We start from the raw sequence: 25,475 nt of genomic DNA on the forward strand, positions 1-25,475 counted from the left end.
ACATTGTGTGGTCTGGGTTTGCCGTGTCTGAGCAGAAGCCGTGCCCCGCCGTGAATTCGGGCCGCTCGAGCAGCGGCCGTGCCGTGAGCCCGCACGGAAGCGGTTCGTGCCCTGCCCGGGGGTGTCCTGCTCTGGGCCCCTGCCAGCAGCAGATTGCTCGGAAATGCAGAGCCGCTAGAAAAGAAAATAAAGTAAAACACCGGTTATATCATCTCTTAGCCGTGAGGGTACAGTATCATTATTCTTGGCAGCTACCAAGTGTCTGAGCTGTGTCATTATTACGTGAGATAGTTGAGGATAGTACCCTGCAAACTGTCCTTTGCCTTCTGATTTGTGACCCGTTTTTGGTGCCCAGGTGTGAATTTGAATTACTAGCAGGAGCGCTTTCCATGGAAAAAGGTTTCCAACCCAACATGTTGCAGTGAAACAGCAGCAGTTCTTTTCAAATTGAAAATAATGTGGTTTTTACTTCCACTGTCACACACGTTTCAAAATTTCAGAGCAAGGCTGAAATTGACGCTGAAGTTATTCTTTAGGACAGCCCGTTGTTACTTTCCTATTGCAACTACCTGTTTTGATTTCTTAATTAGGTTTTGAAACTGTTGACTTGGAGCCAAATTGTATTAAACCATTGCATGAAGTCAGAAAATTTATAGTATATTTTATGTACAGAACGCTATTTTAAATGAACTCTTAGGTTTTCTCATTTGGGTAATATTGCTGATTTGCAATGTAAATAAAGTTAGATGCAGTAGCTGCAGTATTGCCATGTAATTTTTTCTCTTTTATGCGTGAAAAGCCTATTTTCCAATTACAAGTGTAAAGCCTATTAGAATTGTAGTATCTGTTTATTTGGCTGGAGGTTGAAACACTTTCTCAATGTCCTTTTTGTTATTTTTTATTTTCTTTCTTTCCAAACCTGTTGCGCAGTACTGGAGCTACCTGCATCTTCCTAGAACTGATTTGGAAGTCAATGCAGAAATACTATCCTACTGTTCCCTTCTACTGTGTTTGCACTGTTCAGAGCTAGAGCATGACCTCCATAAAAGAATAAGGTTGAAAGAAAAGAGAGGTATCAAGGAGATATATCAAGATGATGGAGGGAGGAAAGGTGTTGAAAAGGCAGGCTGCTGCAGTAGTTTCTATACTTCATTATATTCAAAGTTTATAGTGAGCCCTTGGCCAGCCCTGGGCCAGGATGTCCTGCCTGTATCTTTGAGCTGCTTCTTTCAGCCAGTCCTTCTGCTGCCCTGTCCAGTGGTTTCTGCTCCCTCCAGGCACAGCAGAGATCTCTGCCCTGTGTGATGGCAGAGATCGCTGGGAGTGCCCTGAGCAGCAGAGGGCTCTCCAGCACCAGCTTCTGGAAGCAGCAGAGGATCAGCCTCTATTTCTTTGGGCCAGGTTCTAATGAAAGGCCCAATTCTCCTCTCTCTCCCGAACCAGTGCAGTTGTACCTCCTGACAGGGAAATCTTGCAGGGTCTGTGCAGTTCTGTAGTGCTCTTGCCTGACCCATAGATGCACACAAAGTTGCCAGCAGACTTCATGGGGCCTTACTGCATTTGCTGTTTAAGACATGCTATTTTCTCACTTTTATCACCCTCTTTCTTAATACACAATATGGTGATAACCAGTGTTGTCCCTGTTTCATTTTTAGCTCATATTTTAATAACAAAGATGATGTAATTAGTTTACATTGGGTCAAAGGCATTTTTTCTTTTTCTTTGTATCAAGCCAGTTGAATTAGAAAAGGGGAAGGACAAGATTTTAGTTGCCTCTGCAGTGCTGTACTCATACATTTAAACAAATCCATGGATTTAATTAAACAACTCTTTTAATTTCTTTTTATAACTAAAAAGGCGATATCTGTGGTGCTTCAGTTTGTGTTTTATCTTTTCTCATTTGCTGCAGTTTAGCTAACAATGAATCAGAAAGAAATGACTGGCAACCAAAACTCACGGGATAATTTGCTGGCAGATTTCCCTCAAGGCCCCCTTTCCAGATACCGTAAGAAAGCTTCCTTCAACTGGAAGGAGATGGCACTTTTCATAGATGGTGAAGATGTCATCCAGCTGAAGGTAAACTTGGCAAGAATTGTAAGCATGTTTTAATTGTGCAGATATCAGTAGAACTAAGTATGTTTTTTTTTAAAGGGAGTATAGTTAATAATGCTCTGTAAATATGGAGCATGAAGGAATTTGATTTGCACAGCTAATTTTCAGAACAGAGCTGAATTTTTAAGCAATCTATTCTGCTGTGTCATAAGACTTATTTAATTACAGAACATCAGTACAGGGGAGAACAGCAGGTACTACATTTCAGAATTTGAGTGTTCATTTCAAATTGAGAAATAACTATATTCTACCATATTTCTTTACTGTTTGCTTTAAATAATAGATCACGTGATTTTGCAAGGCACTTATGCAGAGCTAAGTTCAAGCCACCATCAAACGGTATTTCTGTCTTACTTTGACCTAATTTCCAATGTTCTGTGCTTGAATTAATGTTTATGTGGCATTGCAATTGGAGATTAGCATGTGAACCTTGCTGAAAGCTAATCCTACCAAGAAAAGAGATTAACTGCAGCACAAGAGATGGTGTGGAAATGCATGACTTGAAGATATAGGAGGAGAAAGAACTGGCTTTCTGAAGGTGGTGTACATTTACATAGATTTAAGTAATCTTGAATCTTCACCATAATTATAAAAATCCTAGCAGGTAGATCAGAGAAATCAAAAAGGCCTAGTTTTGTCTGGCTGGTGTGTGTTACAGCAGAGATAAAACCCAAGTGTTCTATGTCTGGAGTTTCAAAGCTGTGTGGGCATGTAGAGATGTTTACACAGAGAAAAGGAATGACTGCCTTTCAAAGGAAAGCACTGAAAGTCTGGGTTTCTTCCTTCTTTTGTGAAGGACAATTAAGAAGGTGTGGATATGTTGAAGACACTGGGATAAAAAAATGCCATAAAATATTACCTACTACAAAAAGGATCCAAATTACAACATTAAAAGATGCACAACCCCACACTGAAGGGCTGCATATGGTGGTTCCATTAAATGGAGCCTTTTTTTACTTTCATCTGGGAGCAGAGCAGTTGTGGTGGCCTTATGGTTTTAACATCATGGCATATTTCTAACTGACTGTAAGCCCTGGAGTTTTACCTTTGTCCTCAGACTGAGGGACTTTTGCCTCTTGGATTCTGCCAGCAGCTTCATGTATTGAGATAGTGAAGCTGCTACACAAAGCAAGTAAGTTTTACCATACTGTTTTTTAGATTCAGAGTGAATCACTTCATGGTGAAGGAGATGTCATAAAATTTAGCTGCATGAGCTGTATATATGACAGATAATTTAAATATATTTCCTAATTCTCTGGAAATTTTGCTTTTTAAATTTGTACCTTGCAGCAAACAATTGTAGTTTGAGACCTAGTGTTATTTTGAAGGAAGTTAATAAGTTTTGTTAATGGTTTTAGGTCAATAGTCTCATGTCAGTTTTTTCCTCTCCAAGAACAGAATCTTCTCTGCTCTGGAAAATGATCCTCTCTTTGCACATCATCCTGGAGAGGATTTGTGCCGTGAGAAGTACCAGGAGCTGACCTTCCTGCGCTGTAAAAGGCTCTTTGAGTACGAGTTCCTCACTCAGCAAGAAGCGATGGCGGACCCATTAAGGCTCTTTCATATGGTGATCTTTATAGGAATGTATGATTGGTCTCTGTGTCTCAAGTTTTTCTTACATTCTGGTGTAAGTACAGTTCAGTGGCTATAGTAGTGTATGTTTGAATTTAAGTAACTTCTAATACCATAATTCTGTTGCTTTGTGCCTATTTTATTAAAACTTGATCTTTTCCTCAAGAATGGTATTAAGTTTTAACTGTTTAGAACAGTTAGAGAGCTCTGGGTAATCTTTGTTGTTAAATCCCTGTCTCCACTGGAATCCCACCTGGAAAGTTAAGGTGAAACAGTACAGACAGAGATACAGAAAAAAAGATTTTATGCTTTCTTTTGTTTACTCCTCTGCTTCCTCTTTAGGGTAGCCAAAGAACTTGGTTGTTGGTGGCTGTGTGTTTGCTAAAGATTTGCAGGTATCAGAAAATTACCTGCTTGAGCCCCAGTGTCTTACTGAAGAGCAGAATCCAGAAGGAATGTAAAGCAGTTTAAAATTTCTCACTGGCATCAGTGGCTGAATTCTGTTAATCAGTTGTTTCCCAGATGGTCTCTCACAAAGAATGCTCAACATAGCTGGTCAAATATTATCAATTTAATAAATTAATTAATTATTACTCTTCACACAGCTGGGAACGATCTAGGAATTAGAGTTTTATTATGTGAATATCTATGTAGGAAAACTGAAGGCAGCTTTCAAATCAGCATTCTTGTTGGATCCTGAAGCAGCTACTTTCAGCTCCCAATCTGTTTGGCAGTAAAATGAACTAAAATAGTCTTTAAGTTTTCCTTTGCTCAAGGGAATATCACTAAGGACAAATGGAAAGTATTTCTAAGCAATTGCAATGAAGGCTTGAACCAGTTAGAGCTGGGATGAGTTCAGTCATCTGTAAAGGGGCCTTGACATGATCAAATCCTGACTTACCTCCCCCAGTTATAGTCTAATTATAGTTTACTATGCAGCCCACTTTCCCTGGTCTCTTTACTGGACATCACTATTAAAAGTCATGTGCAACTTGTGCTTTTCATCACAGGGCACTGATTTAATTCATTATTCTGTTTTTACAGTCGTTTGCAGGTTCAATTATGAGTGCTTCTAAGAGACTTGGATACGTTTTGGAACAAGCTTATAGCATGGAGGTAATTTTTTTCTAATAATTTGTGAGAAATGGACACTATTAGAGCTGTGTTTGCACTATTTGCAGTTTTAGTGTTATTTCTGATCTCTTTATATACCTAGGTACCTCTAAATAGCAAAAGAAAAGGCCATGGAGCAGATTCAAGCATTGAACTCTGACTGTCCTTACTACTAGCTCATAAACCACTTCCTGATATGTTTTGTTAACATGCAGAGAAAATTTGGGAACTTTTCCCTAAAGGCAGTATAGATAACATTACACTAGTTCAGGCTCTGTCCAGAGTCATTTAAGACTATCCTACTAGGATACTCTTAACCTTGATGTGTTGCCACAAAAATTCCCTTCTAATGCTATAAAATGGAAAATGTCTTAATGCCAAAGAAACACCACATGGAGTTCCATGGGGACTTGGGACCAAGCATTCTGCAGAATAAATGCAGCCTGTCTGATACAGAAGGTGCCAATCCTAAACATTTTCTCCAGTCTAGGCCATGTGGGCAGCATTTACTGTCTGGCCAGACCCTCTGATTTTGCAAGATAAATATTTTGATTGCACTTTAACTGAGCCTTGTGCTTCTTTTGTTGCTCTTTATCACTTCCTGTTTTGTTTTAGTTTTAGTTTGGGTTTTTTTGCCAAGTTAGACTCTAATAGCTGAATTTGAACTCATTTGAAAGTCTTGCTGTTTCAATTAATATAATAAAGTGGTCTTGAACTGTGCCCTCTGTCTCCTAATTTAGATTTTTGGTTGTTTTGCTCTGACTGAACTCAGCCACGGATCTAACACCAAAGGCTTACGGACTACAGCCACATTTGATCCCAGCACTCAGGTTAGTCCTTGCTGCACATTGTCAGCCAGGCTGCCTTTCCATACTAAACTGTGTGAGAAGGAGTTGGTCCCTGCACAGGCTTCAGCTCTCACAGCTGGAACAGCTCTCTCAGTTCTTTACTTGAACTCACAGCTCAGTTTAACCTAAGATCTAGGAAATGCTTCCCAGTCCATTAATCTGCCTTTTTTTTTTTTAACTCCTTAAATAAGCAATTAGAAAAGCTGAGTTTCAGTCTTTACAATGAGATAATGAGCTTTTCAAGCTCTAATTTTTTTTCCTTACTACATGTGTTCTCTCTAAAATTGAACATGATAAGAGAGATTTCAGGTGCTGGAGTGCATGTCCAAGTTTAGAGCAAATTTGGGGAAGAATCCCCCCAAAGGAGCTCCGGTGGGAAAAGCAGATCCAATCGGCCCCTCCCCCCAACTGGTCCGGGAGGAAAGAAAAATACCTCCTTGGAGAAAGGTGGAAAAAAACCCCCTGTTTATTAAACAATAAGACCAAAACAGTATCAAAACAATGAGACCCCTTGCCACTCTAAAAGAGATGACAAACTGAGAAAAACCCCGGGTTCAAGCAGCAGCTCACTCAGTCTCTGATCAGTCTCTCAGTGCTGGAATGGTCGCAGGCCAGGGCTGGCCCGGTGGCCACAGCTGCAGCTGCCGGTGCTCTCCTGGGTGTTCAGTCCAGAGCAGTTCCAAGAGGTCCAAAGAAAAGGGAAAAAAAACAGTCCAGGGAACTTCTTTGCCTCAGCTAGCTAACACTAACTAAAAAGCAAAAGAAGAGCTCTCTGTCCCGCTGTCCGTCCGCAGACAACACAGTCAGGAGCAGGAATGTGGAGGAGTGAGTGCAGTGTCTGAAAAACAAAACTGCGCGCTTCTTCTCTCTCCCTCTTCACTCTCTGTAACACTCTTAAAGGTACACAACTTATTATTATTCAACATAAACAGAATGAGACGATTGGGGATAAAAGCATCATATAGTCAACCCAGGACATTCCACCCCTTATCCCCATATCGTCTGCTTACTACTAAAACTAATATAAATTCTAACTCTACAAGTACATACATGATACATCCATTATACAACTATACACAGACAATGGTAATAACATTCAGGAAACAGTGATATTTATACAGGTTTTATCCAACAATCAGGTCTCCCTGAGGTACACATCGTGTTCTTCCATCTTTTTGCATTATCCACCACGTGCAACCTGGTCCCTGAGCAAAGACAACCCCACGAATGGGTTTGTCTGTACTCGAGGCAGAATTGATCCACACAGTCTTCCCTAACAAACCTCTGACATGTACCACTGGGACTTTGTCTCCATCTACTCTCTGCAAAGGCTCAGATTGGGCAGGGCCGACTCGGTTAGTAGAGCCTCGGGTGTTAACTAACCAGGTGGCCTTTGCCAGATGCTGATCCCAGTTCTTGAAAGATCCCCCACCTAATGCTTTCAATGTGGTTTTTAACAGTCCATTGTACCTCTCCACTTTGCCTGCAGCTGGTGCATGGTAGGGGATATGGTACACCCACTCAATGCCATGTTCCCTAGCCCAGGTGTTGACAAGGCTGTTCTTGAAATGAGTCCCATTGTCTGACTCAATCCTCTCAGGGGTGCCATGTCTCCACAGAACTTGCTTTTCCAGGCCCAGGATGGTGTTCCGGGCTGTAGCATGAGGCACAGGGTAGGTTTCCAGCCATCCAGTGGTGGCCTCCACCATGGTCAGCACGTAGCGCTTGCCCTGGCGTGTCTGGGGCAGTGTGATGTAGTCAATCTGCCAGGCCTCCCCATACTTGTACTTGGACCACCGCCCACCATACCAGAGGGGCTTCAGTCGCTTGGCCTGCTTGATGGCGGCACACGTCTCACAGTCATGGATAACCTGAGAGATACTGTCCATGGTTAGATCCACCCCTCGGTCTCGTGCCCACTTATAGGTGGCATCTCTGCCCTGGTGGCCTGAGGCATCATGGGCCCATCGAGCTAAGAATAACTCTCCTTTATGTTCCCAATCTAGGTCTATTTTGGACACCCCTATCTTTGCGGCTTGGTCTACCTGATCATTGTTTTGGTGCTCCTCATTAGCTCTACTCTTGGGTACATGGGCATCTACATGGCGGACCTTCACAGGCAGCTTCCCTACCCTGGTAGCAATGTCTTTCCACTCTTCAGCAGCCCAAATTGGCTTTCCTCTACGTTGCCAGTTAGCCTTTTTCCACCTCTCCAGCCATCCCCACAGAGCATTGGCTACCATCCATGAATCAGTATAAAGGTAGAGCTTTGGCCACTTCTCTCTCTCAGCAATGTCCAGGGCCAGTTGAACAGCTTTGAGTTCAGCAAGTTGGCTTGATCCACCTTCTCCTTCAGTGGCCTCTGCCACCTGCCGTGTGGGGCTCCATACAGCTGCTTTCCACTTCCGGTTCATTCCCACAATGCGGCACGACCCATCAGTAAAGAGAGCGTATTGTGTATCTTCTGCTGGCAGTTGGTTGTATGGTGGAGCTTCTTCAGCTCGTGTCTCTTCTTGTTCCCCTTCATCAGAGAGACCAAAGTTTTCACCTTCGGGCCAATTTGTAATGACCTCCAAAATCCCAGGGCGATTCAGTTTACCTATATGGGCGCGCTGAGTGATGAGAGCAATCCACTTGCTCCATGTAGCACTGGTGGCATGGTGAGTGGAAGGAACCTTGCCTTTGAACATCCACCCCAGCACGGGTAGTCGGGGTGCCAGGAGGAGTTGTGCTTCAGTGCCTATTACCTCCGAAGCAGCCTGGACTCCTTCATAGGCAGCCAGGATTTCTTTCTCTGTTGGAGTATAGTTGGCTTCAGACCCTCTGTAGCTTCGACTCCAAAATCCCAGTGGTCGACCCCGAGTCTCCCCAGGCACCTTCTGCCAAAGGCTCCAGGACAAGCCATGGTTCCCGGCTGCAGAGTAGAGCACATTCTTCACCTCTGGTCCTGTCCTGACTGGGCCAAGGGCTACTGCATGAGCAATCTCCTGCTTGATCTGTGCAAAGGCTTGTTGCTGCTCTGGGCCCCAGTGGAAAGTGTTCTTCTTACGGGTGACCAGGTAGAGAGGGCTCACGATCTGACTGTATTCGGGAATATGCATCCTCCAAAAACCTATGGCGCCTAGGAAAGCTTGTGTCTCTTTCTTATTGGTGGGTGGAGACATTGCTGTGATCTTGTTGATGACATCGGTGGGAATCTGACGCCGTCCGTCTTGCCACTTCACTCCCAGAAACTGGATCTCTTGAGCAGGTCCCTTGACTTTGTTCTTCTTGATGGCGAAGCCAGCTTTTAGGAGAATCTGGATAATTTTCTCCCCTTTCTCGAACACCTCTGCTGCTGTCTTCCCCCACACAATGATGTCATCAATATATTGCAGATGTTCTGGAGCCTCACCCTTTTCCAGTGCAGCCTGGATCAGTCCATGGCAGATGGTGGGGCTGTGCTTCCACCCCTGGGGCAATCGGTTCCAGGTGTACTGCACGCCTCTCCAGGTGAAAGCAAACTGAGGCCTGCATTCTGCTTCTGGATCAGGGGTCTCACCAGCTCCTCTGGATATCTCAGCCCTCATTCTAGAGAAGCTGCAGACCATATAGAGGAAACTTACCAAATTAAATACCAGAAAGATGGTCTCTTTAACATTCAGGGGAAACTGAACATTCTCAAAAAGTGACATAACCGATCCAAAGGAGAAGAGGGAAAGGGAAGGCTGGAAAGTCTCATTCTTAGCTCCTCCTCTAACAGACTGAGTGTAGTTACTAATAAATTCCCAAAACATACCACTGGAATTGGGATGCAGGGTAGGATGAAGAAACCATAAACCATACATGCTGTAAACAGAGGTCAGTATCTTTTTGAACGCTTTATAAATCATTATCACCAAGGCCAGCACAACAGCTATTCCAATCCGTACCCCTCTACCGTAAAAATTACTTGTTAAGGACAATAACCCTAATGACCAGAAAGGTATTGAAACCTCAAAAAGGTCTAGAGCCCAGAGCCATACAGAGGCGTTCTCAACCAGAGACATCAGGGGTTCAAGCAGCATAGCTACTAACTGCTTTAACAACCACAGACACACAATTAATAGGGCTTTTTTCCACATTTTCCAGCCGCGCGTTGGGCGCCAATTCATGTATTTGTCCAAGTTTAGAGCAAATTTGGGGAAGAATCCCCCCAAAGGAGCTCCGGTGGGAAAAGCAGATCCAATCGGCCCCTCCCCCCAACTGGTCCGGGAGGAAAGAAAAATACCTCCTTGGAGAAAGGTGGAAAAAAACCCCCTGTTTATTAAACAATAAGACCAAAACAGTATCAAAACAATGAGACCCCTTGCCACTCTAAAAGAGATGACAAACTGAGAAAAACCCCGGGTTCAAGCAGCAGCTCACTCAGTCTCTGATCAGTCTCTCAGTGCTGGAATGGTCGCAGGCCAGGGCTGGCCCGGTGGCCACAGCTGCAGCTGCCGGTGCTCTCCTGGGTGTTCAGTCCAGAGCAGTTCCAAGAGGTCCAAAGAAAAGGGAAAAAAAACAGTCCAGGGAACTTCTTTGCCTCAGCTAGCTAACACTAACTAAAAAGCAAAAGAAGAGCTCTCTGTCCCGCTGTCCGTCCGCAGACAACACAGTCAGGAGCAGGAATGTGGAGGAGTGAGTGCAGTGTCTGAAAAACAAAACTGCGCGCTTCTTCTCTCTCCCTCTTCACTCTCTGTAACACTCTTAAAGGTACACAACTTATTATTATTCAACATAAACAGAATGAGACGATTGGGGATAAAAGCATCATATAGTCAACCCAGGACAGTGCAGTATAGAATAAATCCTGGCAGGTAATGGATGTTTTCAGAACATTGCCATGGTGGTGAAAAAAAAATCTGTAACCTGATTTTTATTATTTATATAATTTTCTTTTTATTTCCTGGTTACAGGAATTTGTCATCAATACACCTGACTTTGAAGCTGCAAAGTTCTGGGTTGGTAATTTGGGGAAACATGCCACTCATGCAGTTTTGTATGCCCAGCTCTATACTCCTGATGGACAGTGCCAAGGATTACATCCCTTTATTGTACAGGTAGGGTAGAAATATTGTTAATAATTTTATTCTTTTGGGCAAGAGTGGGTTCAAATTAAAGACTTGGTTATGCTGTTGTTTATACCTGACCAGCAGATTCTTTATTTAATACCTTTACATTTTATTGGAATTGTAACCAGGATACTTTTTTAAAATGTTCACTGATTTTATGAAGATTGTAGAGCTGGTTTTATACTCTCATTTTTTTGCAAAACCTTCAGAAAATATAGAAGAGCTGAAAAGTCTCCAGATGATATTGGTACTTGTATAGATAGAACTCATCTGTGTCATATGAAGTCCTGAAAGTCTTGCACAGGACTTAAGATGATTTATGTGTGCCACTGCTTCATGCTGATCTGCATGAAATCTGAAAACTTCTACCACAGAAATAATTTTATAGAATTAAAGGCATCAGAAAATATGTAGAAAATATGTTGGTGTAGTACAAAACTTTTACATAGTAAAATGTACTAGACTAGCTGCAGACTGAACAAAGTTTATTACAGAATTGTAATATTTCAGAGCTGATTGTTGCATAAGAATTCCAATGGTTTCTGCTTTACCTGTTTCTGAAGGAGGTTTCAGTGGTAGTCTAATGAGAGCAGTCATCATTGTTAAGTGATATTTAAAACAGTGATGTAATTAATGTCATATTCCAAATTAATTTTCAATGAAGTATCTATGTCCTGAATGAGAGGATGCATAAGTACAAGTTATATGCAGGATTATGTGCTTGAAAGAAACAGGGAAGACTCTTTATCATTAATATCAGGGTACAAGTTGGGAATATTTTCAACCTTGGAAAAATTCAGTCAATAGCTTTCATTACTCTGTTACTGAAATGTTTTTGTTTCACTTCTGTACAGATTCGAGACACAAAAACTCTCCTACCAATGCCAGGTGTGATGGTAGGAGATGTAGGAAAGAAAATTGGGCTGAATGGGCTGGATAATGGGTAAGTCAATACATTTGAAAGAGAAAACATTCTAGGTTATGTCACACTGCAGTGGTGCGTGCAAAGATCCCCCTGTCTCTGTTCTGTCCTTACTCCTGAAATGTTCACTAGTGGTTTAAAATTGTTGATATTTCTGAAAAAAAACCCAGATTGAAAGATCTTGATTTTCAGTATTTTCTGTCTGAATATTAGCAGCCTTTCAGCCTTTCTCACTCTTTAAAATATGAAGTGCTCCTGGTATTCTGTGAATATCCCCAGGTAGTCTTGCAGTTACAGACTCTTCAACAATAATAATGGAAAAAAATCTAGTAAGTTCTGGGTAAAGAATTTTATCAGCTTCTGCACAGATCTGGATGTAAGACTTTAATTATTTTTTCTGTTGATTTCCAGCCCACAGGAAGGCTAATGGTGGTCCCCAGATAAGGTTTATTTTCAGTAAAGATTAAGATAAATGAGACCAAAGAGAGAAACTATGTCTCTTGTTTAAATCGTGGGATTTCTAGATTGCAGCCAAGAAATAGAATGCTAGTTATTTTCTTCTGTATTGTGTGTGTACAGTTGAAATAAAATCGTACCTGGCTCCATTTCTTAGTCATGGACTCCAAGGGCCTTTCTGTCTGCTTTAATAACCAAAGGTGTTTGATGGGGAGGAGATACAGTGAGAAAACAAAGGTATATTTCTGCATTAGAACAGTCATTACGTAAAAGTTATTTAAACTGTTAGATTAGTTACATAGTTCTGTATAAAGACATAAACTTTAAATGGCAAAGAAAGGTTTCACTTCCTTATGCCTCAAATTTAATTCTTTCTGTTGATTCAGTTTGTTACAGATTTTTCTATTGTCCTTCAAAACAGATCATTGCAGTAAACACAGTATAGACATCTGAAAGTATCCTGGTTTCAAATATTATGGCATTGACTGTATTTCCAGAATGTTGTAGGAATTTTATGGTTATTTAGCTCATTATCATTGATTCTCTGTTTCCTGAAGACATGGAAGAAATAAATTTTAAAAACCTGAAACAACCCAAAATTAATTTGTAGAGGAAAACTGTAAGAAAGACTTGGAAAAGAGGGATATTTAAGGTTTGGTGAGTATTTTTTTTCTGCTTCTGCATTACAGACTAGTAGCCACCAGATGGCACAGCAGCATGGGCCTGAGTAATCTAAATGTTAATCAACTTCATATTTCTATAGAAGTATTTAAATTCTGCTGTTCATTCTTATATTGCAATATGGATTACGTGCAGCACGGTAATGAAGAGTATGCTTGTTATGTGACTTTAAATGTATATAATTTTAAATCATTTTTTCCATTATCTACTGGAAAAAATAGAGTATTTATTCAAATACAGATAACAACTGATAAAATTTGAAATTATAATCCATAAAATGCTCTTTAAGTGAGATACCAGTGACTCCCTGTCTTAATGTCAGATAAAGTCCCTTATCTATCATATGTCATTTAAAGCAGTCATAGAGCATTCCTGTCATAGAGCATTACTTTGTATATGTTGTTTCAAGAAAATTATTAGTTCAAACAGTAGTGCCCAAAGAGCCCCTGTCATGGATATAGATCTCTTAAATATGCATTAAGATAGTCCCTGCATTAGAAACCTTAAGACAGCACTTGAAGATTAAGAAAGAATTATGAGGGAGCCCAAGCTTACCCATAGATACCCCTCATTTAGCTAAAATCTCCAGTGTCCTGTGTTCCTAAACTACTTTAGCTGCTTTTTTCTTTGGAGAGGTCTAAGACTGCAGGCAGGCCAACATTGTTGTCAAGAACCAGGGAACCAGGTTTTGTTCTGCAATGTTCCTGCACACACTGAGCTGTCAGAAGTGTCAGGGCTTGGCGGTGTCAGCTCTCAGAGGCACGTGAAGGTCTGGATGGGGACTGGAGAGGAAGTTCTGCATTTCTGTGCAGAGACAGCAAGCCATGCCACCCTAGAAAATGGACTCTTGTTTGCATGATCTGCAAAATGCCAGGATCCACAGGGAGATATTTCACCACAAACACCTTGTCAAGGTATTCTCCTTGTCCATTTAGCAATCTTACATCCTCATTTGTCTCAGAGAAAGCACAGGCTGGTGTTAGTCTCCACTACATGCACTGCCAGTTTATTTTGAATGTGTCGGTGAAGTCTGGTTCAGCTACCATGAGCACTTAGTAAATCAGGTCTGTTTCCATGTAGTTACACTCAGGATGTGTGGTCACAGTGGGGATCAGAGTCTGACATCTCTGACAGATGTTTGCTTTTGTTCCTGTGCTTCAATAAATTTATGCTAATAGTTTTCAGTATGGATGCAGAGAGTTTAGTTCTTGAACGTTAATGAAGGTCATGGGGAAGAAATTCCAGAGCCTCCTTAGAAAATGCAAGTGATTTATGCTATGTAAGAAAACAGAGTAGTTGATTATAGTTGTCCATTCTGGCTTTGAAAAACAGTTATTCTCTTGGGTTGTTTGGCTGAAAGCTGGTTTCCTGCTGATGCAGAGTATAATTTTTTTAGTAAGAGAAAGAATGTCAGAAATAATGTGGGAATTTTTGCAGTGTGAATCCATTTCTAAAATTATCATTCCAAGTAATTCTCATAGTTTCATAATGTGGATGTCCAAAAATCACATGGTGTTTGCAGGTCTTTGTAACTTTAGCTACCCTGACAAAAAAAGACAAAAACATTGTAAAATATTTTGAAATTTTTTTTTCTCTAGGAAATTTGCAATAATTTGTGTAATCAATGCATAAAGGGATATAAATAAAACTCTTTCTTATGGAGAGTATAAATTGGGTTTGTGTTTTGTTACTGAAGTTAAATCAGACTGCCACCAGGGGATGCAAGTGCTTCAGTCTTTATTTTCAGTCTTTATTTTATAATATTAAAATGTTCACCTGTTGCTAGTGCTCTGGCAGTCTTTGAAATATGCTGCTCACTGAGGACCCAAAATGGTAGTAGCTGAGGGAAAAAAAAAAACCTACTGAAAAGATCTCTGAGTATTTGGGATTTCAGGGGCCTTTCAGTAAAATGCGTGGCAGGCATAAGGGGTGGAGGGGTGGCACACACATAAAACGAGCTGGGCTGTGTGTTGATGTGCATTTCTGTTTCCTTCCTTTGATGTGTGGGTTTTTTGGGTTTTTTTTGTGGATTTTTTTTGTTTGTTTGTTTGTTTGGGGTTTTTTGGGGGGGCAGGGTGGGGAAGGATGTACCTTGGTACTGGAACATTGCCCATATTGCCCATTAACTCAGTGCACATCAGTAAATGACACTGAATTGGTAGTGAACCATTTTCATGTCCAGTTGTAACAAGCAGCAAATTTCTGCTTTCCCCTCTCCAGAGATGGAAATGATCCCCAACTGTATCTGCATGGGGAAGAATGAAAATCAACTATAATTGTATTTCTGAAGTAGTGCTTACCATGCCTCTCTTTGTAAAACACGTTCTGAGCTCATTCAGCTGTGTCCACTGATAACATGTATGCAATCTGTTAAGAAGATAAAACCCTTTGTAAGGGAAGAACTAGAGAAATGAAATTGTCATTTTACCTTAAGCCTTTGTAGGGGAGTAAAGGGTCTTTCTAGAGGAAGAATTAACTGGATCTAATGATGATTGGGGGCTTGGGAAAACTGATGTGGTGGTTTATTGGCTGTTTAACAGCCTTTCATGTGCAATTAAAATGTAGTCAATCTTTGCACACGTACAACACACTAAGATGTTCAGCATATTCTCTAGCAATCAATGAGGCCAGATTTAGTGTTCTGGATACTCAAAACAAAACAGAATGCCCAAGAAGAAATGAGTAAAGGGGATTTATTTGATAGAAAAGCAATAAATCGCATGAAAGGATCGTTCTGGAAAGAGATGGCTCAGAAAGCCCTCACTATAATTCCTTATATATTGACAAAGATGAGGTATATCACATGACTTCCAAGCCTTTACCAATTGCATTTAAATGGTTAATTCATACTTTATTTCTTCATTCCTATTTCAGCATCACTGCCAATAGTACATTATGATACTGCTATTACTAGTTTAAGGACAGAACAATCAATCAGTCTAGTCTTTTTTGTCTTCTACTATTTATCCTCTTAATGCTCATTTAGATTTTGCAACTGTTGCAGTTATTTCACCAGGAAGATAGGAACTATAATACATGGTTGAAGCCTAAATAGTCTTTGGAACTTCATCTTTCAATCTGAAACAGTAGTTCAGTGAAGATGTCTATAATCAGCTTCTTTGGTTATTTGCTTCTACTTCCACACTACCTTTTTCTTCCTGCTTGATGAACATTTATGTAGCTGTACGGGAACTGGAACTGCATAAAAACTAATGAAGAAACCCTACCAGTTTTTGTAGTCTTCAGTCAGATAATTTGTCAGGTCTGGTTCACTGCATGGCCTTAGGAGTGGCTGTTTTGGTACAGGAAAAAGAATAGAGATGGAAGAAATCAAGTCTAAAAATCAGTCCTTCTTCCCAAATAAACAAGCTTGGGCTTGTTTAATATTTTTATTGACTTACAGCCTCTGACCTAAGTATCAAACAGTTGTGATAGCAATAGCAATTAAGTGGCTATAGATGAAAAAAGAATGTTCAAATGCTTGTGCCTGTATTTACGTTATCTGAATGCACCATGAACACTTCAGTCCTTGTGAAAAGTGCCACTTTCACAGTTAAAACTAGGTATTTTGCAAACACATCTTGCATGTTTACAGTTTAAGGTGTGCTTTTTGCAGCAGAATCATTGACGTTTCCTTGCTTTGCCCCTCTCCTGTCATTTCTGCAGTCAGGGTTGGACATTATGTGAGTACATACAGTGTTACTGGGCTGTGGTCACATTGCTGCAGGGTGCTGCCTTATCCCCTCATTATTGTCATGTTCATGTGCCTCAAAATTCTTCAGCAGTAGCTGCTTCACACTGAAAGGCACTTGATGTGGGTGAAAATGGGGAAAGGTAGACTTAAATCTGGTCACACATTTGTTTTTTGATGCACAGAAATACAGCCTCACATCTGCAGTGAACTTCAACCAGACATTTTTGTTCCTTAGCAGAGCTCTGTCAGCTCTTGACAGCTTCAGGAGTGTGCTCATCCAGAGTTTCTCACAACATGAGCTGGACTGTGAGAACTTAAGTGTGAGTGAGTCTTTGTGTGCCTGTGAAGTCCATTAGGTTAGGATTAGGAGGCCTATAAACTATGTTGTTTTATCATTGTTATTGAGCATTACTGTACAGGGCTGCATTCTTACATGACAGCCTTGATTGTAGAAAATAAAACTAAAATACTGCCACACAATTTCACTGTAAGAGTAACTCTTCTCAGCTCTAACCTTTCTGTGGGCATCAGTCTAGAATATGTGGCAGTTTTCTTTTCTTCTGCAATTTTTTAATCAAACCTCTGAAATGTTACTCTTCCCAAGGTTTAATGTATCCCATAAACAGCCCTGATATCAACTGACTCACAGCCTTCCAATACCATTCACCTGGTTTCTGTTTCTGGCTGAAAGTCTTTTGCAGAGATGATTGCACCATCTCTAAGATAGTCAGTAACAAAAGCTGACAGAAAAGGATTTTAGTGAGTCTGAAGTTCACCAAAGCATGTTTGAGCTATTTGCACTATAGGTAACAGTTTATTACTTTATTACTGGCAAAAGGAGCTTGTAGCTTTTCCAGCTGCTCCTCTTTTATCAGCATTGCTGCATGCCAGATGAATTACTATTGTGTGATTTAAAGTCAGTGAGATTAATTTAGTTTGAAATGTTCCCTAAACTACTGACCAAGGAACCCAAACAAGAACACTGCTATTGGAATGGCACTTTCCTCTGCTCAACTGCTCTTGGTAGAAATATATGTGACACAGGTTTTTTTTAATGTGTGGTAAAAAATGTGTCTACAGGATGCAAAATTAGACATTGCTGTAGAGGCCTGTGATATCTATTGAAAGTGACAGCTGTCTGTCTGTCTTGCTGAGAGGCCTTAATCCCAGTCACGCTATCTGCTGTGCTGAAGAGGCCCTAAGTAGGGCAGCTTTTAAACCTCTGGTCTTGTCATCACTCTGTGAAATTTAGCCATTTTCCAAGCTTGCTGGTACATGATATCCCCATGACCGTGTATATAGTTCCATTATTGTAAGATATTTCTTCAATTCTTTAAGGAGATTTTTCCCCTAAATGCGTTGACAGATGTGGGCCAAGTCCATGCTTTCTAGGCTAATAACCATTAAAAACGTGATCATTGACTTCATTAAATCTTACTATTTATTTTTAATATGTTCCAATATCAAGTTCCAATTGGCCAGTATGTCTAACAATTCCCAATAGTGAAGTTCTTGGAGAAGGAGCATAACAGCAGTTGGCAGCAATCTCACAAGGTCACTTAACTCACCAGTCCTGTGAGGTTCTGCTTTTATTTTCAACACTTGTGCTTATAGGCAAAATATCTTATTCCTTTACACATGGAAATTTTCTGTTGAATTTTTAATTGCTAGTTCTGCTGCTCTGCTTTGCTTCTTAAAGTCTTTGCCATCTGATATGTATATCCACATATTTTATATAATATTATCTGTAACGGATAATATCAAGGGAAAAAATCTAAACTTTAAAAACCTGTTACTTGAATTCATTTTGATTTTAAGAAAATAGGCTACCATATAATGAGAGGAAATTCAGTATTCTGGTTCACTAGCTCTGCGTGAAGTTATTAAAGAAGGGTGTGCTTGTACTTTTTAATCATAATAATTTTAGGTCACTTTTATGTGGTACAGAATTAGCTTCCTTATATTTGTGTCAGACAGATTATTATTATAAAACTTTCTTGAAGGTTTTTCACTCTTTCCAACTGAAGACTTCCCTTAGATTTAACTGTTTGGGATTGTATTACAGCAAGTGAAAGTGGATAAAATCGTTTAGGTCATTTTGGGAGCTGTTTTGTTCAGCACACATCTGTCACATGTTTATTATGAGTAGGCTTGGAATCCCTGAAAGTAGGCAATTGGTATATAGGTTTATAAAGTAGTAGCTTTCAGTTTGCTTTTTATAAACACTTGAGTCTCGAGCACAAGTCAATATAAAAAAATTTCTACAACTGCACAACTTTGCTTAGTGAATATGCACTACAGTGTAAAACACAACACATAAGAGAGGATAATTTACCATTTTATTAATTGTCCTTGTCTCCCAGGTAACAAATGACAGAACAAAAGGAAGTGTCCTCAAGTGGTACCAGGCGAAGTTTAGGTTAGATGCTGGGAAAAATTTCTTCACTGGAAGAGTATTAAGACATTGAGATGGGCTGCCCAGGGAAAAGAGGTGGAGTCATCATTCCTGGAAGGGTTCAGAAGATGTGTGAATGTCACACTTGGGGATGTGGATCAGTGGTGAACATGGTACTGATGGGGAAATGGTTGGACTCTGATATTGAAGGTGTTTTCCAGCCTAATGATTCTATGAATGCTGCCATAAAATCTTACCATTCATCACATACAAGGCTAAGCATGTTCCAGATACGTATTTGCAGAGAGAAAGCCTAAGAACTGGAGCCCTTTGAAATATGGTCTAATATGTGCCCCAAAGATTGCGTCATCTCTCTGTTAGGTCAACTCTTCCTATAGTCTGGCTCATAATTCCAGTTTTTATCACCCATTCAATAGCTTTTTAAAATAATATTTCATTGCTTCCTTCCATGCATCCCTTCCTGCTTGGGAGGGATCCTTATAAACATCCATGGAGCTGTCTTAATTTTGTCACTCTGATTTTTAAAATTCTCATTTGACTTAATGGCTTGTAAAAAATGATGAGCTGCTGGTGTGCTGTGACTGGCAGGCATCCTGTCAGGAAAATATTCTTCAGTAATTAGTGTCTGCTTCACTGTTTGAACATAGTTGTAGCTTCCTACCTTATGCTTGGATTGTAAGATCCTAGGAGGAAGCACCTTCTTGGAATTCTGTGGGTGGACAGCAACTGTGAAAAATTAATATAAACTAGAAACCTAAACCTTTCCACACACACACTTCTGTAATTAAAGTAATGAGTAGTAATAATTTAAAAGCTCAAGTTCTTTCTAAGATTCATGCTATTGCTTAAAAACATTGGTTGTTGTACAGTTTTAGTTGTGATTCTTTTTGGGATATAGGGAAAAGAGAATGTGAATTTAGCCAAAGATCTTTCTAGAAAGATAATTTGTAGTTTCAGTGATATGAAAAAAAATTTAACATAGATGAAATCAGATTTTTGGAAAATCTGAATTTGCTTCTATTACTAAGTAGTCTCACTGAAATTGGCATTTAACAAAGCACTTATTGGAGTTGTTGAGGCAGCTGGTTCTTGGTTAGGATAGCACGCCTTTCTCTGTGTCTAAGTCTGAAAATACTGTGTATCTCTAAGGCTGAATAAATTCAGTATTCAGATATGTTTCCTTGGAAACAACTCATAATTTAAAAGCACATGCAGCAATGCAGCCCTTATGTAATTTATTAATGTGAATAACCTGGCTCTCGTGAGCCATATTAAACAGATCAGCCTTTATTGGCAGGAAAAAGGAATTTTCTTTGATTACAAATACAGCTTTTCAAGTACTATTAGATATGAGTAGGGTTGATACTGCTGCTATTGTGCCAAATTGTGTTGCCCATTTGGATGAAAAAATTCAATCACTTTCTTCCTGAAGAATATGAATACTCAGGACATTCTCCCTATCTTAAGAACTTCCATCTTTATTGCTGCTAGAGTGCTGCAATTTAGAAGGGGTTATGCTGCTCTTCCTTTTCTAAGATACCACATTTCAGGGAATAGAATTCCTAACTTGAGTTTAAACAAAGGAAAATTTTCTTTTCAGTTCCTTCTCAGGGCACTATTTCAGCTATGTCCTTCTTTGTATTGCAGTAGAATGAGTGATCCTCACTGGTCTATATTTTAGACTCATAAAAATATATAGTGTCTCTATTCCAAAGCAGTCTCCAGACTGGAATAAACAACACCTCAGTTAAGAATACAGTACTGCAGAGTTGTTTGAGGCAGGGAATTATTTGGAATGAGAATGGCCCAGTCCTGTTCTAGGTGGCAGAAGGAAGTTGTTCATGTTCCCAAGCCTTTTAACTGCTGAGATTCCAACCTAGCCAACCTAAGTCATGCAGCCTGAGAATTCAGTTCAGCTTTCTGAGGTGTCAGTGAAAGTACCTGTCAAACTGCCTGTGTACAAGGTCTCTGATAAGTAACTTTACTTGTGTCTTCCCTCAACCAGAATACATTACTTATCCTTCCATTCTTTTTTACTTCTTTCCTTACAAAGCTGCTGAAATGGTCTCCTACAGTCAATGAAGTGGGTTTTTTTGCTTTTGTAATAATCATCTTTTTAAAACAAAAGATCAAAAATCAGAAGAGTTATAACAAATAGTTTCTCTTCTTGAATTTATTGTACTACTCTGAGTTTGAAAGGCTTTGTTGTCCCAGGCATACTTCCCTAAAATTGCCTATTTGGCCTGATGGGCTCTGTTTTCAGTTCACTGATATGTCTGAGATAATTTTGCAATCCCCTCTTTCTTGTGACCTTTTTTCTGTAATACAAACACCTCAGACTATGTAGACATAGATTTTATACTGTTTGTGTATTTGTTTAAACAGATTTGCCATGTTCCACAATGTCAGGATACCAAAAGAAAACATCCTGAATATAGCTGGAGATGTCACAGCTGAGGGGAAGTACTCAAGTTCTATCAAGGTACGAAACAAGATCTTGTTTCATGAAATATACAAAGGTATAAGTAGGTTGAGAAACTGAGCAATGGGCCTCTTATGTCAGGAAGACCTGAACTTAAGAAGGTTGTTGGCAATTTCACATGAGGTATGAATGTTGTTTTTTTAATTGAATTTCAGAGATGTCTCAACTCACCTTGCTGACTTTACTGAACTTTGTGGTTTCTGCATGACCCCACTGATCCCAAAGAGTTTAGAGTTTGACTGTGTTCAGGCAAGACTATTCTGAGTCTCACCTGAATGCCTCATCTGAACGAGTCAGGAGACAAAACTGACCAAATTGCTTCTTCTCATGCTACCAACTTGCATCTTTGTGGGGGTAAAATGAAATGTTAGCCTCAGCATTCATTCTGTGCCTTCTATTCATTCAGGAGGTTAAAGAACGTTTCAGTGCAGCTCTGGGATCCTTGTCCAGTGGCAGAATTATGATCACAGGACTTTCCACAACCAACTTAAAGCTTGCCTTGGCGATAGCCATTCGCTTCTCAGCAGCTCGCCGTCAGTTTGGACCCACTGAGGATGAAGAAATACCTGTCCTTGAATACCAAACACAGGTAAACACTTTGGAATTCTATCTACAGACTTCTATGTAATGAGACTCACATTCAGAGCTACTGCAGATCACAATACGGATGCTGAAGTTAGTGAAATTAAAGTTGTCTCTGTGTCACCTGAAGCATCGTTCCAGTACAGCTGTGGGGGTTCATTCCAGCTCAAAACCTTCTCCTGGCATGACCAGGTTTTTAGAACAAGTTCTGGAAGAGCAAAACAAAAAAAAAAAATCATGTTTTCTCTGAAGTAGAAACATGAAGCATTTGTCTTTTAAAATAGTAACCTTGTAAGAGAAAGGCTGCCTTACATACATATGCAAAAGTACTGCAGATGTAGAAAGTAGAAAGTAGCATTTGTTTCAAAATAGCTGTGCTTCTTTTGTTTCTGTGCTGTTTCTCATTTGTAGCCTGTATGCTTTAAAAGTATAGAACTCAAAAACATTCATTGTGGAAAACTCTCAAGCTAATAGTGATTTAAGAGGATTATAACCAAGGTTTACCTGCAGTTGATGCTAATGAGAAACACTTTTTGCTCTGAAAAAAATAAAACAACTGTATGTAGAATAACTGGGAAAACTCAGATCTGCTGAATGACAGAGGTTATATAAAAAATGGTGAAAACAAACCTGCCCAGTTGGTCCTTGCAATGTGGGTGCCTTTTTCCAGGTCGACACTTATCTTGCAATGTTGAAACATTTCTTGAATTTCTGAAAAGTGGTGGAAGGTGCCTTCCTTCCACCATTTCTGGAAAAGCCAAGGTCTGCTTTCCACTGTTCTTTGAGTCTCTCAGTTTCTCCCAGTTTTGGCTTGTTCTGTGGGTTCTGCTTGCTGAAACTCTCATTCCCTTCTTCCTTTACAGCAAAGACTTTCAAGCAGCTTTTCTTTTCCTTCATGAGCCCCATGAAATGGTTACAACCTCTGTATGTTTGTACTGAGGAAACTTATGAGTCGTGACTTACCCTGACATGCCAGACATTATATAAACACATGGCAAAAGTATGTCTTTGGTCCCTAAAGCTTCAGTGAACTTTTTCCCTGGTTTAAAAGAATGCTTATCACAAATTCATGAAATGTGAGAACTAAAACAATATAACTATAACTTGTATAAAGAGAACAATAACCACCTATAACATAATTAAATGTAATTAAATTATATTTTAGGTGGTTGTTGTTCTCTTCTCTATTAAGCAGATGGCCATTTAGAATACAGTAAAAATCAACGAGTTGGTTCAATATAGTAACTATTAAAAACATATATCAATTCGTAATCAAATCAATTTAATTCTTTCTTTTTTCCAGCAATGGCGTCTTTTACCTTATCTGGCTGCTGCATATGCCTTAGATTATTTCTCAAAGTCCCTGTTTGGGAACTTTGTAGAGTTTTTTGCAGGTGTTTTGGCAAAGGACAGGAATCAGAGACAGGTGAGATGTTTCCATATTTCCTCTTCACTGAGTTCTTACTATAATAATCTGGGAATTGTTCAATGGAAGACCAATTTAGAAGTCTTATGCTTTCTTGTGATCAGGAATGATAGAGCAATGTGTCAGTAATATAGGGCATTTAAAGTACTGATTGAAGTTGCATTAGAAAAGCATTCAGATTAGTTTTGATTGAGTGATTAACATTTTATTGATTTCTGTGGGATTGAAGGTTGTGTTCTCTTCCAGAATTTTTTATCATAAATATATTATGATGTTGTAAATTCTGCTTATAACTGTTGTAAATGATTATACAGGGAGCATATATCAAAGTGAAAATTTCTGAAAATATCTTAATTCCTGCACAGACTCTCTGAGTCTGACTTGAGTTTGAAATTCAAATTCATGCATTAAAATAAATATTTTTAGTGAATAAAGTTGACTTCTGAGCCTTAGTACTGAATTTTTCATCCACAGTCAGCCCACTGAAAGTCATCCCTTTACAGAGCAAATAGTTTAATCTATGGGTCTCTGTGCAAGGACTGATTCTTATCAAATTAACTGCAGTATTGTGTTTTTACAGCATATAAATTTTATATATTTTTATAATTTTTGGCAATAAAACATTTTAAGGCCTACGTACTGCTGTGTATTGCTCAAGTCTTTCTTAAGTCCTCAAGCTTTTTTCAGCTAAAGCTCACTAAATAATTTGTACTAATGGTAGTGTAGAGTATTTTAATTTCTCCTCTTTCCACAAAACACAGAAGAATCTGTTTGACTCGGGTTTGATATCGGGTTTTTACCTGATACTTCATCTCTGGATGTCTGCAGTGCAGTCACTAATCTTAGGGGAAACAGTGGCTATCAGGAAAAAGTCATGATAGGAAAGAATCCTGCTGTTAAAATTTTTAAGAAAGTAATTCTTATTAATTCCTTTTGTTCTACAGGAGATCTTAAAACAAACAAAATCATTTAGGGAGGTGCTCTTAAATAAGCTTTGGTTGTATCAAGCCCCATGTCCAGAAACCAGAATTCTAAATGCATTTTCAGAAGAAGGTCAACAGAGTTAGTGTAAATTCAGGCCACTGTAATTCTCTGGAGTCTCTCAGGGTGTACATAAAAAATTTCCTCCTCTTTGCAAAACTGATGCTTAAAAGATCAGTGAGAACTGTGTAAGGCAATAAACTTTATAACTATCCTATTGCTGGCTAGGGAGAGAGATACTGCTTATGTCACAGAGGGAATAGAAGCTTTTTCTGGACAGGCCACCCTCAACCACCTGCTTCTCCATGTTTGGGAGGGAAAGCTTGGCAGGTGGTGAATTAACTCACTCAATGCTGTGCCTGCTGGTACAGCTGAGCTAAGGTGCACCCATGTGCCCATTATTGCTGTCTCATGTAGGAAAGCTGAAGGTTCCTCAGTTGTGGCAGGGTTTTCTGTGGCACCAAAGAATACACTTTGCACTTAGATAAATCTCAGAGAATTTTATGTCTGTATTGCCAGTTATTGTTCGTTATAAAGCAGTACATGTATCTATGGCTTTAGCTGGTCACCAGTTTAATTTCTATGAAAGTTATTCCTCATTTATAATTTGTTTTTCACAAAGGCTGATTTGGGACGTGAGATTCATGCTTTATCTGCTGCCAGCAAATCACTGGCATCTTGGACTGCTCAGCAGGCAGCCCAGGAGTGCCGAGAAGCTTGTGGAGGGCATGGTTACCTTGCCAGTAAGTTACAGACACTGCATGCACTGATCAGAAAGAGAATGGTTATTTTGATGTGTTCTTTGACTGCTGTTGTGCTATGATTTCTGAATTTTAGTAATGTGTTTAGAAAGTATTTTATCCTCATATACATATTTTTGAATGTTATTTCATACTTGAAGTCATAAAAAAATTCCCTAAACCCATACAGGATCTGCACCAGCATTTAGACATACTGTACAAGTAATTCAGTCTCAGTTTCAAATCTAAAGATGCAGACTTTATAGATGAAAATTTCTCTTGTAAGTTTAATGCAGCACTTTTCTAAAATCTTTACTGTACAAGGTAATCAGTGAATTTTCAAGCTCATCTGTTTGTAACAGTAGTTTTACTTAC

At 39.6% G+C, this 25,475-nt stretch overlaps 1 protein-coding gene across 6 annotated transcripts in view; it reads left to right on the plus strand.

Annotated features, from left to right (window-relative positions):
• ACOX3 (acyl-CoA oxidase 3, pristanoyl) overlaps nt 1-25,475 on the plus strand; it is a 36,785-nt gene that overhangs the window by 882 nt on the left and 10,428 nt on the right. For 3 of the 6 annotated variants that reach the window (XM_074541685.1, XM_026792631.2, XM_074541687.1), the window contains exons 2-11: nt 1,910-2,076; nt 3,506-3,739; nt 4,729-4,800; nt 5,538-5,627; nt 10,565-10,708; nt 11,575-11,663; nt 21,275-21,371; nt 21,778-21,960; nt 23,257-23,379; nt 24,983-25,103. In XM_074541685.1, the coding sequence (XP_074397786.1) occupies nt 1,921-2,076; nt 3,506-3,739; nt 4,729-4,800; nt 5,538-5,627; nt 10,565-10,708; nt 11,575-11,663; nt 21,275-21,371; nt 21,778-21,960; nt 23,257-23,379; nt 24,983-25,103 (1,309 nt within the window). In that variant the 5' untranslated portion in view covers nt 1,910-1,920. Of the gene's footprint in view, nt 1-10; nt 228-1,909; nt 2,077-3,505; nt 3,740-4,728; nt 4,801-5,537; nt 5,628-10,564; nt 10,709-11,574; nt 11,664-21,274; nt 21,372-21,777; nt 21,961-23,256; nt 23,380-24,982; nt 25,104-25,475 lie in introns of those variants that run through there. The other 3 variants (XM_074541686.1, XM_074541684.1, XM_074541688.1) reach the window with 3 other exon arrangements.

This window comes from Zonotrichia albicollis, chromosome 5, assembly GCF_047830755.1.
Source record: "Zonotrichia albicollis isolate bZonAlb1 chromosome 5, bZonAlb1.hap1, whole genome shotgun sequence".
NCBI classification, from domain to species: domain Eukaryota; kingdom Metazoa; phylum Chordata; class Aves; order Passeriformes; family Passerellidae; genus Zonotrichia; species Zonotrichia albicollis.